The following is a 14,257-nucleotide window of genomic DNA, read 5'->3' as shown; positions in this document are numbered from 1 at the left end:
TAATGTCCATTTGTCCCACCACTAGTGATGTTAACTCTAGATAACTTAAAGTGGTATCTGCCAGGTTTTTCTTCTGTAAAGTTACCATTTTTTCTCCTCGTGGAATATTTTACCTAGTTTGAGACTATGTAAATATTCAGATTTTCATTAAATTTTCACCTAGTAGTTTTAGCATTTGTCAACCTAAATAAAGAAGTAAACTGAGGCAAACTCGAATTACTGGAAATTGAGTTTATTCAGAAATAGCAGAGGAACTACAATTCAGGAAACACATGCAAGCTTTAGGTGAATCTGTTGAGAGTTCAGGACAGGCTGTAATTTTGAACAAGGAGTGCAAAGACAGGAAGACCAGCTGAGTCCAGGCAGTAAGTTCATTGGCTGAGGATAGGGAGACATTCTTGACCTATGTTCATTGGTCAGGAGATAAATCTGGGTCTCCTATAAATCAGGCATTTATGAGAAATCAGTCTCTCAGTTCTTAAATTCTGTTCTGAGGGCTCATGGATGAGAGTCCCCATTTCATATCCTCTCGTTCCATTTTAGACTGAAATCCTTTCACATATCCTTTGACGATTCTTGCCCGAAACAATTACTACCAAAGTAATTGCCAGATGGCAATTTCTAAATGCAATATTCTTTTTACATTAGCTGTCATTCTCTTGTAAGGAAGACCTCTGTCTTCTTCCATTGATTCACTTATTTTGCCAACATTAAAAATAAAATACCCAGTTATTTTACTAGCAAAATTAGTTTATTCAGAAATAGCAGAGGAATTGCAATATGGGACACGCAAGCTATGGTGAACCTTAGGCAAATCTGAAGAGACAAAGGGAAAGTCAGCTCTTCTTAGGTTTGAGGAGGAAATTGGGGAGGGTTGTTTTGAACAGAAGTTCATGGGAGAAGAGCAAGAGTTTAAGGTTGTGGCAGTTTTTCATTGGCTGCAAGCAACGGTTAGTGCTTTGTTGCTGTGACAGGGCGGGATCTTCCTTTTTTTCCTGAAAAGCAGAAAATGAAATTCCTATGTGAAAATGTCTTTCCTTGTCAAGATAATTCTTATCTTCCTTCTCTTTGCTGGTTACGCAGGCCACAACAAGTGGTCTGTGCGCCAGCGCTCCCCCTCAGGCTGTCGGACTCCATTATTTTACATGAGGTTTCCTTCATTAATTTTCAGTTTCTATCTGTATGGACTCACTGTTTTATTCTGTGGATTATAATTCATTACTATCATTATTTATTTTAATGTTCAGTTGTCCCAGATTGGCTGGTGGGACGCCCCTCAGTCTGTGTCCTTTAGCCATTTTCCCCTCATTCTTTGAGCGCTTCTTTGCTTTCTGGCAGAACGGGATATTCCCGCTCGTATTGTGCTTTTCCTGCTCCAGCCCAGGAATCAGTCATTCTTCTAAGAAGCCTGTTTTTGTTTTTGTTTTCAGTAGAAAATTTAACCAGGATCTGAATGTGAGGCATTCTCACTGTTACTGCGCTGTCCCTGCTTCGAGGACAGAAAGAGTAAATACATGCATGTTGGTGTACGTGGACTTCTATATACTTACTTATTTCTGTTAAACTGTATGTATTAAGAAGCCATGTGTCCATCCTGACGCTTCCAATTCCAATCCAATACCACAGGAGAAAAAAACCCAAAACATCATTTACAATTACTGTCTCGAAACTTCGTCAAAACTCCTAGACTTGAAGTCATTATATTTGCCATGCTGTACAATAGGAACTATGAGACATTCTGGAACTGCGCGATACCAGTCATCCACCCATCCTCTTAGAAACTCATGCTTGGAGTGCTACCTACTTGGCTAGAAATATGGAAATGAAAAAGACTTTCTCCCTAGTCTCAAATAAAGCTGAGGCAAGGGTAGTTTGAGTTTTTAAAAAGAATCGCCAGCCTTCATTCGCTGGCGCTGGGCGCAGAGGCACTTGTGATCACTGCAGATGTGGACCCAACTGAAGGGGCCAGGCGTGTGTCAAAGGCCATGTGGTGACAGCAGCAGCAGCCCCTGCAGAAAGCCTGGGTCATACACACTGCCTTACACAGGAACAATAAGAAAAATATGCCACCAGGTGGGGGTTTTAACATCTGTAATGATTTGTGAAATCTTCTTTGAAAGTGAGAATTTTTAATTACTTTATTAAATATTATATTCAGTTTAAAGGCTTTAACCACCCATAATCACCATGATACAATATGTATGTGTATATATGTAAAAAAATACCCACTGAACATGCTTTAAGAGGTATAACTGTGTTTTGAAATCTATGCAACATGAAATACACTCTGACATAAAAAAAAATAACTAATCAGAAGCACGAAAAACAGTATGTTTTAATAAGAGCCTATTGCAGATTCTGGAATGATTGTTGCATGCATGTCCCTAGTCATGTTGGACTTCTCTTTCAGTTTTGACTGGAGTAATGTGTGTTCCACAACACCGATCCTGATGTCCATCTGAACGGTTTCTTGCTTCAGCTTTGTTAAGCTCTGTTTAATCTTTACCAAGGGAGCTGTAGAATGAAAGTAACATGCAATAAAAATGTTCGTTTGGAGTATCAGTGTATTACAGAATTGTATGACATTTTCCTCACTTTGTCTTAAGCCAAAAATAGGGTTAAAAACACAGCCAACAACATACTGACATTCACACAGTTTGACTGTGGTATTTTAAACACCTGAGATTTTTAGGATGGGAGATGATGCAGCATTCGATGTCCTGAGGTTGAATTTCCTTCCTTTTCTTGGGGAAGAGTCGCTAAAAGCGTATTTAAGGAGGTTCTCAATAAATTTTACGGGCTAGAATATTTGTTTGAAGGAAAGGGGTTACGATGGGAGAAAAAAGGAAGAAAGAAATACCTGAAGAGTCACAGATAATGGGCTCATTCAAACATACTGCAAAGCCTCTATACATCCCCTTTTGAACGCTCATCACTCAGTATATACAATCAGAACTCTGGAAAATCTTTCTAGAACACAGAAGGGCCTCAGGCAATGAACCAGGGCCATGTCAAAGTAACTAGCTCACGACAGAATATGATTACTAGAGGATTATTAATTCTTTATTTGACCCCTCTGCCCAGTCAGGTCCACAGGGGGGAGAGGAAGAAAAACAAAGGTCATCCCATTGCTGCCTGTGTGCCATCTGGGCACACACTTAGTGCTCTTTTGCACATAAAATGGAATAATGAAGCTCATTTAATGAAAACAGAAAATATTATTTTTTTAAAAATTGGAACAACAAAGTGTGTATTTAAGTATTCCCCACTCTATCTCTGAATCAACATAGTTTGAATCAAAAAATCCTAAATAAGGGTAAAAAAAAGTATGACTCTCCTCAACTGATTGACAAGGAAAACAGTACATGGATTATCAGACATAATTTTTGCACCACGTACCTCCCTCTCCTCAAATTCATTTTAAAAAGTAGACTCCCTATTTATTAACAGCATTTTGTTAAATAGATTTCTTGAGAAATACTCTCCTCTTGCTCATTTTCCCCATAGGATGAGTGTGTACTCACCGCCGTCAGTCATGCTGCTGCCTTTTTCTTCCATTTCTTGCTTTACCTTTTCTAGTTCTTCTGTCACCTTTAATTGAAAAAAAAAGTTTTCATGAGCTCTGGATTTTAATAAACTTTCAAAATTATTGAAAGATGTATTAAGAAACTTTAGAGATAATACATCTGTAAAGGGACATAAAAATATTAGGAATGTTCTAGACATAATCTGAATAAGATAAAGTAGGCAGACACACAAAGCTTTTTATCTTCTCAGAGTGCACCTAACATTAAACTTCAAATGATGTTCTCAGGTTGTCACATGACAATAAAAAAATGATCTGAGTTGTTGTTTTCGGCATCAGACATGCAAACCTGGCAGTTATCTCCTAGCATCTACCATGCGAATCCTTCTTTTTTTTTTTTAGAGAGAGACAGCAAGCGGGGGAGGGGGGGCGGGCAGAGGGAGAAGGAGAGAAAATCTTAAGTAGACTCCACGCCTGACATGAGGCTCCATTTCACAATCCTGAGATCGTGACCTGAGCCGAAATCAAGAGTAGGACACTCAATGCCAGTCTTTAAAGAATGAGTCATTAAAACCATACACACATCCTGAGAAGATTTTGGATTTCTAGGGCTTACTAGGTATCTTTCTTAATATTATAGTTTTATAAGAGAAGATGCTGTCTTTTCCTCTATAGGACGCTAAAAATAAAGTTGATACCATATGGCTGTATATAAAAATATTCCAACTGTTCTATCCAAACCATGAACTCAAGAGGCATATTGTGCTGTCATATTGGCTCCTATCTGTACTCTACGTCATACTCAAAATTATACTACTATAGCCTCTATTAGCAAAATTCCAACCTAGCATATTATCTTTAAAAAATCAAAAAAATTTTACATGACCTAGAACTAAGCCATAATTATCGTAACTTAGTAGGCTTTATTTTTATCATACTGGTGAGTAAAAAGTTCCTTGGGAATAAAGTGCTCATCCAAGTAAAGCAAATTAATTTTTTTTAGGCACTTGCAATGTTACAACTGGGGATAACTACCTCCTCCAAAAGAACCAAATGGGTCCCTGGACTCCCTTCAAGTGTTAATTTACCTAACGTAAGTGAGCACTTTACTTCTACGTAACGTTCTATTTGCCTAGAAGCACCACAGGATTAGAGTCTAAATATTTCTGAAGTTATACTTTTAGTATTCTAAAGTAACTATGTCTCAAATAATCTCTATAAAAGAAGCTTAATTCTACTATACAGAAAAAGTCTGGGACAGTTACACCGGATTGTAACCAAAGCGAATCGTGCACATTGGCTATCGGCCTTGCTGTAAGATTGTTTTCCTCTCAGCTCCTCAGTAAAAAACTGGAATATATATTAGATCTTACTCTCTTGCATGATGACAATCAATGCAACACTATATGCAGATATTTCAGAAGTTCTCAGAGGGAAAGGGTTACCAGCCACGTCCGGTTTGTGAACAGAGAGATACTCACGATCACATATATCAGCAGCGATCAAGAAAAACAAATCTTACATCCTAGAGACCAACATTCAAATTTGTGCAAGACAGTTAAGCCAGTGCTTTACCTACTCTTCTCTATATTAATCCTAATTATTAGGTTTTTAAAAAGATGAAGGAAGGTTATAAATGTGCTAATATTATCAGCAGGTTCTATGTTGAATTTAATAAAACAACTTCGGGCATTTTATGGAAACAAACAGTATATAAATACATAATTGATTCATTGATGAGAAAACTAGGGACTTTCTCCTAAGAAAAGGACTTAAAGCCACGGGAAGCAGTTACTGAAATAAACAAGCTCAGCTGTAGCCGTATTGAACCGCCGATGGCTCCGCACGGCCGGGGCTCAGCCCACGGGGAGAAGACGGCAGGAGCACAGTGTGTACCTCAGACAGGAGCCTGGTCCTTTCCGTTACCCCGCCGCTGCCCTGCTGGTACCGCTCCCTCGCCTAAGGCAGAAAACATTTTGTTTAATGACAAATTCAAAACAGAAGCAGATTACTTAAATGTGACCTCTTTGTGTTTGCAATTTCTGCGTATCATTTTATGACAACCCCTCTTCCTCATGTGTGAATACATTTGTGAAAGTGACATTTAACTGTAGCTGTTTTATGTCCCTAATAGGCACCATGTATTTAAACGAAGGCGCTACAAAATGATAAACTACCTTAACCTTCATATACTGACTGTGTAACTCACACGGGCATGGTTCACAATAAAAACTGTCCTCAGCTATTCCTACACAGTTCAGGAGAGTAGCTCTTGGTCGATCTAATTTGCATGCTATGCAGAGAAAACCAGTTCTAAAAAATCAATCATAATAGAGCATCGGGATGAGCAATTAATAAGGATTAACAAATGGTATGACAGTATGGAATACGTTCTTGGGAACTAATCTAACAATTATTTAATATCAGTGTTTGACAGATACACAGTGGCTTTAATCAGAGACCTTTACAGCATTTTGAAAGTAAAAACATCTATGAGTAGATGTGTATATGAGGGAATAATTTGTTAAACAAATAACATAATAAAAAAGTGAAAGTTCTCTTCCATTTGGTCTTTGAGAACCTCTGAAAGTACAGAGGTATGTCAAGTTTATTTCCATTTTTTCCGTTCTTCCAACCTCTTTGCTAAAAGAAAAAAAAGGCTTTAACTGAAATTTGCAAGTGTTCTTACTAGTCTTCCTCAGCATCAGGAAAGAGGGGGCATAACTCCCAAGGACAGCCTTTAGATCCCTACTGGGGTACAAAGAACTGCTGCTTTCAAAGGCTGAAGGTTTTATTTTTTTGGTTGAAATTCTAAAACCTTGAAAGGATTAAAAAATTTGCTCATTAAATTAATTAAACTGCTTGTCTTTGAACGTGTCTTGCTTTCATATTCTTTATTATGTGGCTGTAAGCCATTAAGGCAATGATGTCTTTTCCCTCTGACACATGTAAATGCATACTATTCTTTTTCCTCCTACTCATAGGGTAAATTAACAGCAGACTTAGAAACAAAACCAGGTGTCCTGACACTCTGTTCCTGTTCTAAGCAATGTTCCCCAACAATACATGCCTTCATTTATTTAAATCAAAAGAAGAAATGCATTTAAAGACTTCTAGGAGATAATTTCTATTACATGTAACATGGAGATGGCAAGTTCTACCGCCTCACATGGCTTCCTAAAGTGGGCAGAGAATCCACGTGTTGCTGTTCTGAAAAGCATTTCATGATTCCCAAATGCAAAGTGCTATGGCACGTTCGGGAATTAGGGTCATTAACTGAAATAAATCCCTGGATTTATTTATTTATTTATCATCCCTAGGTTACCTCACTCAGTTGGGCTTGAGCTGCACGATATTCTTGAACCAAGTGCTCAAGCTGATTGTTGATGTACTTTTCTCGGCTGCCGATCTTTTCCAGAGTCCTACTAATTTCATTATGAAGTTTATCCAAAAATCCCTAGAAATTCCATAGGACTTTAGTAGATAAAAGAATGCACAAATATATTTTTCAAAAATAGTAAAAACAGGCTAAATCTCCTTCAATTCATCCCACAAATTCTCAACCACTTGTGAAAAAGAAGATAGCTTGAAATTTTCAATAGCAAAAGAAGTCTGTAATGAGAAACATTTTAGTCACACTTAGCAGAATGTTAAAATAAAAAAGCACCTGGTAGTGTTAGTCAACTCATTAGCCCTTATGCATTTCTAAATTGTACGTGAGTAGAATTTGCTTTATATGAAGTTCGCAATCAAAGTAGGTAACGGAATAACGTGACTTTCTTGCAGCACAGTTCAAAAATGACTAGAATGTTCCCGTTGGAGGTAAGTCATTAAATTTATAACTCTAGCCTGGGACCCATTACTTCTCATTTCAACTTTGCTTCCTTGTGGCATCCTCCAAAAAGTCCTTATTTCTGTCAGAGCAGCACGCCTGGGGAAGCTGTAGGTTCTAAGCATTGCTGGCCAGGTGCTCTGTTATCCCTTGGGATTCAGAAAGGAAAGAATGATGAAATGTTTCATACATATATATATATATAATATATTCTCTAATTTCATATATATATTATATATTAGAGAAACATACACAGAGATACATATTAGATTCTCTCTCTATATATATATAGATTATATATATATTAGAGAAACATTTCATCATTCCTTTCCAAATATATTGTATAATTGTATATATATGTTGTATATATATTATACAATATTATATATTGTATATACATATTGTATATACATAATGTATATTATATACATGTATATAATGTATATTATATATGTAATGTATATATTATTATATATATACATTATATATTTATTTTTATATACATGAATATATATACATGAATATTTTTATATATATATAAAATATATATATAAATATATATAAAATATATATACATGAATATTTTTATATACATGAATATAATGTATATTATATATGTAATGTATATTATATATGTAATGTATATGTAATGTATATATATATTATATATATAATGTATATTATATACATTATATATATACATTATATACATAATGTATATTATATACATATTGTATATATACAACTGTATATAAATTGTATACAATTTATATATATACAATTGTATATATATACAAAATATATACAATTGTATATAAATTACACGATATACAAAGTATATACATTATGTATATTGTATTGTTTGTATATATATATTGTATAGTTGTACAGTATATATATTAGAGATACATATCTATATATTAGGTATATATTATACTGCTTTGATATAAAGTTACCTTTCTTTAGTTAGTTTAAGTGTTAGGGCTGTTGAAATACATGAACATTCAATCTGTAAGCTCATCAAAGGCAAGGATTGTGTCTTTTTTTCTTCTTCTTTTCATGTTCTCCTTTAACAGGTGTTCAACAGATGGGTAAATATACATTGATTCACCTGAAGTAATTCACATACCTTGGTCTCCTTTAGAGCAGATTCTATTCCACTTTTGTGTTGATGCATTTGGTCAACATGGATTCTCCAATCCTATAGGCATAAAAGCATATAGGAACAAGTAAAATATATATTTCCTTCTTTCCTCTACTTTTTTGAAGTTGTATCCTTTATTTTAATTACTTTGGTTGCTGCCCTATTTCAGGTAGGGAAGTCCTATATATAGCTTGCAATCAGATTATAAAGAAATATGTGTAGAGCACTTTAGGATTAAAGGTTCTAAACAAATGTGAATTATTTTATGTGTTCACAGAGTGATGTCTGACAATTTGAATATAAATTATTCCTGCACTGCTGGTGGCTAATATTTATGACTACCCATCGAAATGAAAAAAAAATCTAATTACTAGAAAAGAAATACTTGTTTAAATGGTAACAACTGCCAGAAGCACATCTGGAATCAGGTATCATGTATCAAGTATTGGTTTGTCCTCTGAAAACTAAGATGGGGCCCTCTTCTTCAGGGAGACTTCTCTTTCTTAAAAAAGGGAATCTATAATGATTATTAGAGTTCATATATTTTAGATACATCGTGTTACTACTAGGCTGATCCATATCAGTGTGCATATTTGAAATCCATGCCAACATTTTAATTTCTTACAAGGTATCTTCGAAATCTTTTGGTTTACATTACTAAATTATATATCTTAAACAATTTTAAGACGGGAGAAATACCCATGATGAGAAAAAATATGGTTAAGTTGAAGTAATGGAACCAGGATATTCCTCGATTATACATGTCTGTTCGAACACCCTGATGCTCCACTTTGCTATCTACACTATTCTGTGAAGACAAAAATATACTGTGAATTGTCCTAGTCTACCGATTTCTTAACTTTGAAACATGGGCTAGTGACTATAGGGGAAAAAACAATCCTGGGGTACTTCACACATACCAATGATAAAATGACAATATATTAAAGAACCTCAAAGAGCATCTAGTCTCACCTTTATCATTTCACAGATAGGCAAAGAGAGGCCCAGTGACAGAAAGGGGCACACCCAGAGCCACACGGGTAGTGGCGCACCTGGATCAGAAGCCCAATGTATTAACTGCCACAGAATATATTTTGGCAGGTCTGAGTTAATAAAAGGAGCAGTTGGCTACTTGACACCAGTGAAGGTGCTGGAGCAGAAAATCAGCACTTTCCTTTGTCCTTAAGCATTTTTCTGTCTCATGAGCAAAAAATATCCAGAATATGAGAGCTGGGAAGGACCTTAAATTAAAGATCCTCTACTCATCCATTTAACAGTCGTCTGGCGCAACGTTTTCATTTTACAGCTGAGGGGACCGTTCATCACCCGTGACTATGACTAGACAGATTTGGCAAGGAAAGAGGCCTCTCCAAGTCAGCCAGGCAGCACTGGGGTGGGGAGGAGAGGTGACTGGCTGGCCTGCTGCAACCAGACCAGATATGGTGAAGCCTCAAAATGGAAACCGGTTTAAGCCCAAGCAAGCATGCTTATGAAAGAAAATGAACCTAGTAAGTATCATTTTATCAGTAATTTTTCTAAAACAGTACTCATCCGGCCTGATTTCAAAAAAAAAAAATTCATAAGCTTAATAAACACAGAGTGTTAAGTATTTTTACAATCTCTGTGTCTGCAGATATACACAGGTATAAGCACATACATATATACATACATATACTTTGTATATATCATTTTATTTATAGTAATCGATGTGTTCTGCTTTTCTACTCAGCATTATTTTTTACCCAGCAAATATAAAGACTGTATTTTTTTCACATTCTGATAAAGTATTTCAAGAGAATTAAACATGCCTGACTCATCTGTGTGTAACTATGATAACTTACATTGATGTTAAACTCCATGGAGGAGCTGGCATTTCAGTGCGAGCTTGAAGCATGAGTAGCATTTCAACAGGCTGGAAAGGAGTGGGAGAGGAAGGGTATTTTAGGCTGAGGGAGTAACAAGAACAAGAAAAAAACAGGAAAATATATAGGGAACAAGAGCCCTGGCTGGCTAGAATATAAAACACAAAGGTCTTGGGGTGGGGGTGGGGTGGAGAGGATGAATCATGAAGAAGCAAAGCTGGAGAGGTAGGTTAAGTTAGACTGAGGGCTGGAACTGAGGAATGTGGATTTTCTCATGTGGACAATGGAAAGCCAGTAAAGATTTTTGGTTTCAGTTTAGGACAAGTTTGTGTTTTGAGAAAGTAACAGAGGGAAGGACTAGAAAGTAAGGAAGAATTAGAAAGGCAAGAGACTGAAGGCAGGTAGGCAACCACATGATTCGTTAGCAGGGCCTGGGGTAGAGCAGTGCCTGTGGGAATGAAAGGGAAGGCATGGATTCATGGGACATCGTAGAGAAACAGAACTAGCAGGACTTGAGGGCTAAGGGCAAGTGTGGGGTGGCTGAAGTGGAAGTGGGGTAGTAGAGAGAAGGTGTCTGTAAGGTTTCTAACCTTAGGAACTAAGATATTAGTAATATCACACTGTGAGAAGAACAGAATAGATTTCAGGGAGCCAGAAATACTGAGGAATTTATTTGGGACTTTTTAATGTGATAACCCGCTGGGACATATTTATGTGTTCTTATTGCCTTTTAAAGTGGAAAGCTAATAATGATATATAATTATCTGCCACATAAATCCGAATGTTTTACTAAAATCTAGATAGACACATTTCTGATGTACAGTTATCTATTTAAAAAAAAAAAAAAGGCCTTAAAAACGTTCTAACCTTTTAACCCAGGAATTTCACCTCTGGAAATTATTCCCAAGGAAATATTTGGGGATACACACAAAGATGAATGTACAAGTTCTTTGTAAAACATCTCTCTAAATATTTAACTCTCTAAACTAATTTTGTAATATCTATTTCACCACTAAAAATAATGCGTATGATACCATTTTTATAATTGGCATAAATTATACCAAAGCTCAATGATACATTGCTTGGAGATATACACACATGTGAAAACACTAAAAAAAAGGAAGAGGAAGAAGAGGAAGAGGAAGAGGAAGAGGAGGAAGAGGAGGAGGCAGAGGAAGCAGCAGCAGCTAATGACAATACATAATAAACAAACTTGAGGGCAGTGGTTCCCCACGGGAGGCAAAGGGCAGCAGCACAGGAGCACACGGATAATTTCAAGGGCATGTGACAATCTAGTTCTCAAGTTGAGTAGTGTGTCCACGAGTGTTTGTCTTATTATTGGTTACATAAATATATATGTATTACATATAGGAATGTTAAATTCATGTTTTCAAAAAAAATTTACTCAGCAAAAATGCATGCAAACAACATATAGTAAAGTAGAAAAACATTCCCCAAAGAATATACTATTAGGTGTCCAATTTAGTAAAAATTAATATTTGTGTGTATTTGTATGTCTATGTCTATATTAAGCCAGGAATTTGAATACCGATGTTTAAAATTTCTTCTTTATCCTTCCAAAATTTTCTAAATTTCCTTAAAGAGAATTTTTAATCATCATTTTTATCATCAGGGAAAAAAAAGTCAAAAACTTTCTGGATGCCCAAGTAGTTCTTTTTTTTTTTTTAATAATAATTTTTTATTATGTTAGTCACCATACACCCAAGTATTTCTTGAAAGGGGTTTAATACAGTTACAGCAGAAAATATAAGTGATTATACTTGTAACATTTAAAAAATACGAATATAAAAAGGCAAAATACATAGCTTTAAAAGAACTACAACTGAGATGGTTAAAAAGTTTACAAAGGTTTGTGGTAAGAATGAAGAAGTAATGGGTTTTAATGGTATGTAAGGACTTGATCCCCAAAATAAAACAGTAAAAGAAACTATCCAACAATGCTAGCAATCCTTATACTGGTAGAGAATCCACTAGGTTACAGTGCACTTCTATATACCTTTGCTTATTTGAGACTCACAAAGGTTTGGAGCACTGAGTCGATTTCTCATCCCTTCTTTTTCACTTCTACCCTCCCCTGTAGAGGGTTATGTGATTTGCAGGCCAGTTTGTGGGAGGAGTATACTTCCCTGCTCCATTGATGCCGCCCTGGCCATGTGATTATTCTCTTTGGCCAGTGGAATAGTGGTGGCTACGGCCTATGCCAGGACTGTGCAGACGCTGTAAGAGGCATCCATCAGCCCTCTTTCCCTTTCTTTCAGCCATGATAATAGGCATGCCCCACACTGGGGTTACACTTTCAGCCTAGGTCTGGGAATAAGGAACACGGAACACAGCAAGAGTAGGGCTGCAGCTGAGTCACACATCAGCAGACATGTATCTTGAGTGAGAGTAAATGTGTTGTTATTATGATTATAAACCACTGTGATTTGGGCTTGTTTTCAGTACAGAAAAACTGACTAGGCATATATATATATATATATATATTGTAAAGGAGGAAAACCAAGAATCAGGTACGTTAAATGACCTTTCTGAAGTTTCACATCTGGAAAATGGAAAGCACTCCCAAACCAGTGCATTTTCCACATACCAGAGACTGCTTTTCTTTATGATAAAATGAACTACCGCAGAGTATTTAAGGTAAACCAATAATTTGTTTGTTACATAGCAAGTGAGACCACATGGGCCTCTGGAGTTTACTTGTCACCTGTTCCAAAGTGCTCTAAGTGTGTTCATTAAGCTCATTTCTCCTCTCTATTGAAGTTGAGTTTTCCACTAATCCAGCACATTTCCTCTCTCCGAGGAAACGAGAAGACTAATAATGATGCAGTATACCATTTCTTTAGACTTTCTATTTTTAAAAATCCTTTCATACAAAATCTCGTATAATTCTGTCACTTCTGAAGTAGACAGCAAAGGTATCGTTGTAACCAGTACCCACTCCCCACTCCAAACTCTTTAGTGCCAAATGATCTCTCTCCCTTTTTCAAAAACCAGAGAATTCGGAGGCCATGTCTGCAGATGGTGAGTCACAGCATACCATAAAATCGAAATGCAGGAGATCTAGCTGCAGCCATTAAGGTGACCAGCAAGACTACATGGATCTCTGGGTTTTACTTCAACGGCACAACCCCTGAGTGATTAACTTTACATATGACGCACAGACACCTGGTTTCTTTGTCTGGATCTCCAACTCAGTGCTTCAGCTCCTCTCTGAAACTGCTTCGGAGAGAGACCGAAACACGAGCTAGGGAGGGCAGTTAGAACTTTTATCTGTGTATACGTTTCACTAATTTACTGCTTGTAAAATGTCGAACTCAGATTTTTCCCCAAGTTTGAGCTTCCTTATGTGTGGAGAGGCGGAGAGCCAAAGGACTCTTGGCAGAGCAAAGCCGAGGAAGGCACCTTGGTGTATACTGGGATGTTTGCTCTGGGCTCAGGAAGAGTCCAGGCCAGAGCACAGCTGAGTCTCACAGTCCATGGATCTCGTGGCACCTTCGCTCTAGCCCACAAGGGCGGGAGCAGGGCCCCAAGGCTCGGATGTATTTTGAATTGCTCTCCACCACAAACATGTTACTCCTGCCATCTACCCTCCCTTTTCCCTCTATTCTTACTGGTTCTCCCCCAACTGTGTTATAAATACTTACTAATGGAATCTTAATTTAATGTTCTGTTTTTGCAGTTGTGTTTTAGTGAATATGACAGTATTTACGAGGGTTTTTATGGGCTCCCTGCATTTAAGAGGCCTCACTGCATTTCTCTCATCAGGCCTGTTTCACCCCTGAATTTACTTTCTCCGTGGATTTTCAAGATCACTCTGGGGAGGAAATCTTGTACCTCCGTTTCACCGACTGGGTAACAAATTGAGGTGGTAT

General features: G+C 36.8%; 1 protein-coding gene across 2 annotated transcripts in view; it reads right to left on the bottom strand.

The window, feature by feature from the left end:
* Nucleotides 1-216: 216 nt before the first annotated feature.
* The window catches only part of IFT57 (intraflagellar transport 57), a 57,036-nt gene continuing 42,995 nt past the window's right edge, over nucleotides 217-14,257 (bottom strand). The window contains exons 7-12 of one of the 2 annotated variants that reach the window (XR_007188655.2): nucleotides 8,488-8,559; nucleotides 6,852-6,983; nucleotides 5,423-5,485; nucleotides 3,525-3,591; nucleotides 1,551-2,514; nucleotides 217-995 (exon numbers count right to left, since the gene is read on the bottom strand). Coding sequence is in view for 1 of the 2 variants with exons in the window: in XM_026492814.4 (XP_026348599.1) it covers nucleotides 2,336-2,514; nucleotides 3,525-3,591; nucleotides 5,423-5,485; nucleotides 6,852-6,983; nucleotides 8,488-8,559 (513 nt within the window). In the remaining variant the exon portion in view is untranslated. Of the gene's footprint in view, nucleotides 2,515-3,524; nucleotides 3,592-5,422; nucleotides 5,486-6,851; nucleotides 6,984-8,487; nucleotides 8,560-14,257 lie in introns of both variants that reach the window. The other variant, XM_026492814.4, reaches the window with a different exon arrangement.

This window comes from Ursus arctos, unplaced genomic scaffold (assembly GCF_023065955.2).
Source record: "Ursus arctos isolate Adak ecotype North America unplaced genomic scaffold, UrsArc2.0 scaffold_4, whole genome shotgun sequence".
In the NCBI taxonomy this organism is placed as follows: domain Eukaryota; kingdom Metazoa; phylum Chordata; class Mammalia; order Carnivora; family Ursidae; genus Ursus; species Ursus arctos.
Note: the sequence above shows the minus strand (reverse complement) of the source record. Positions and strands in the feature narration are given on the sequence as shown.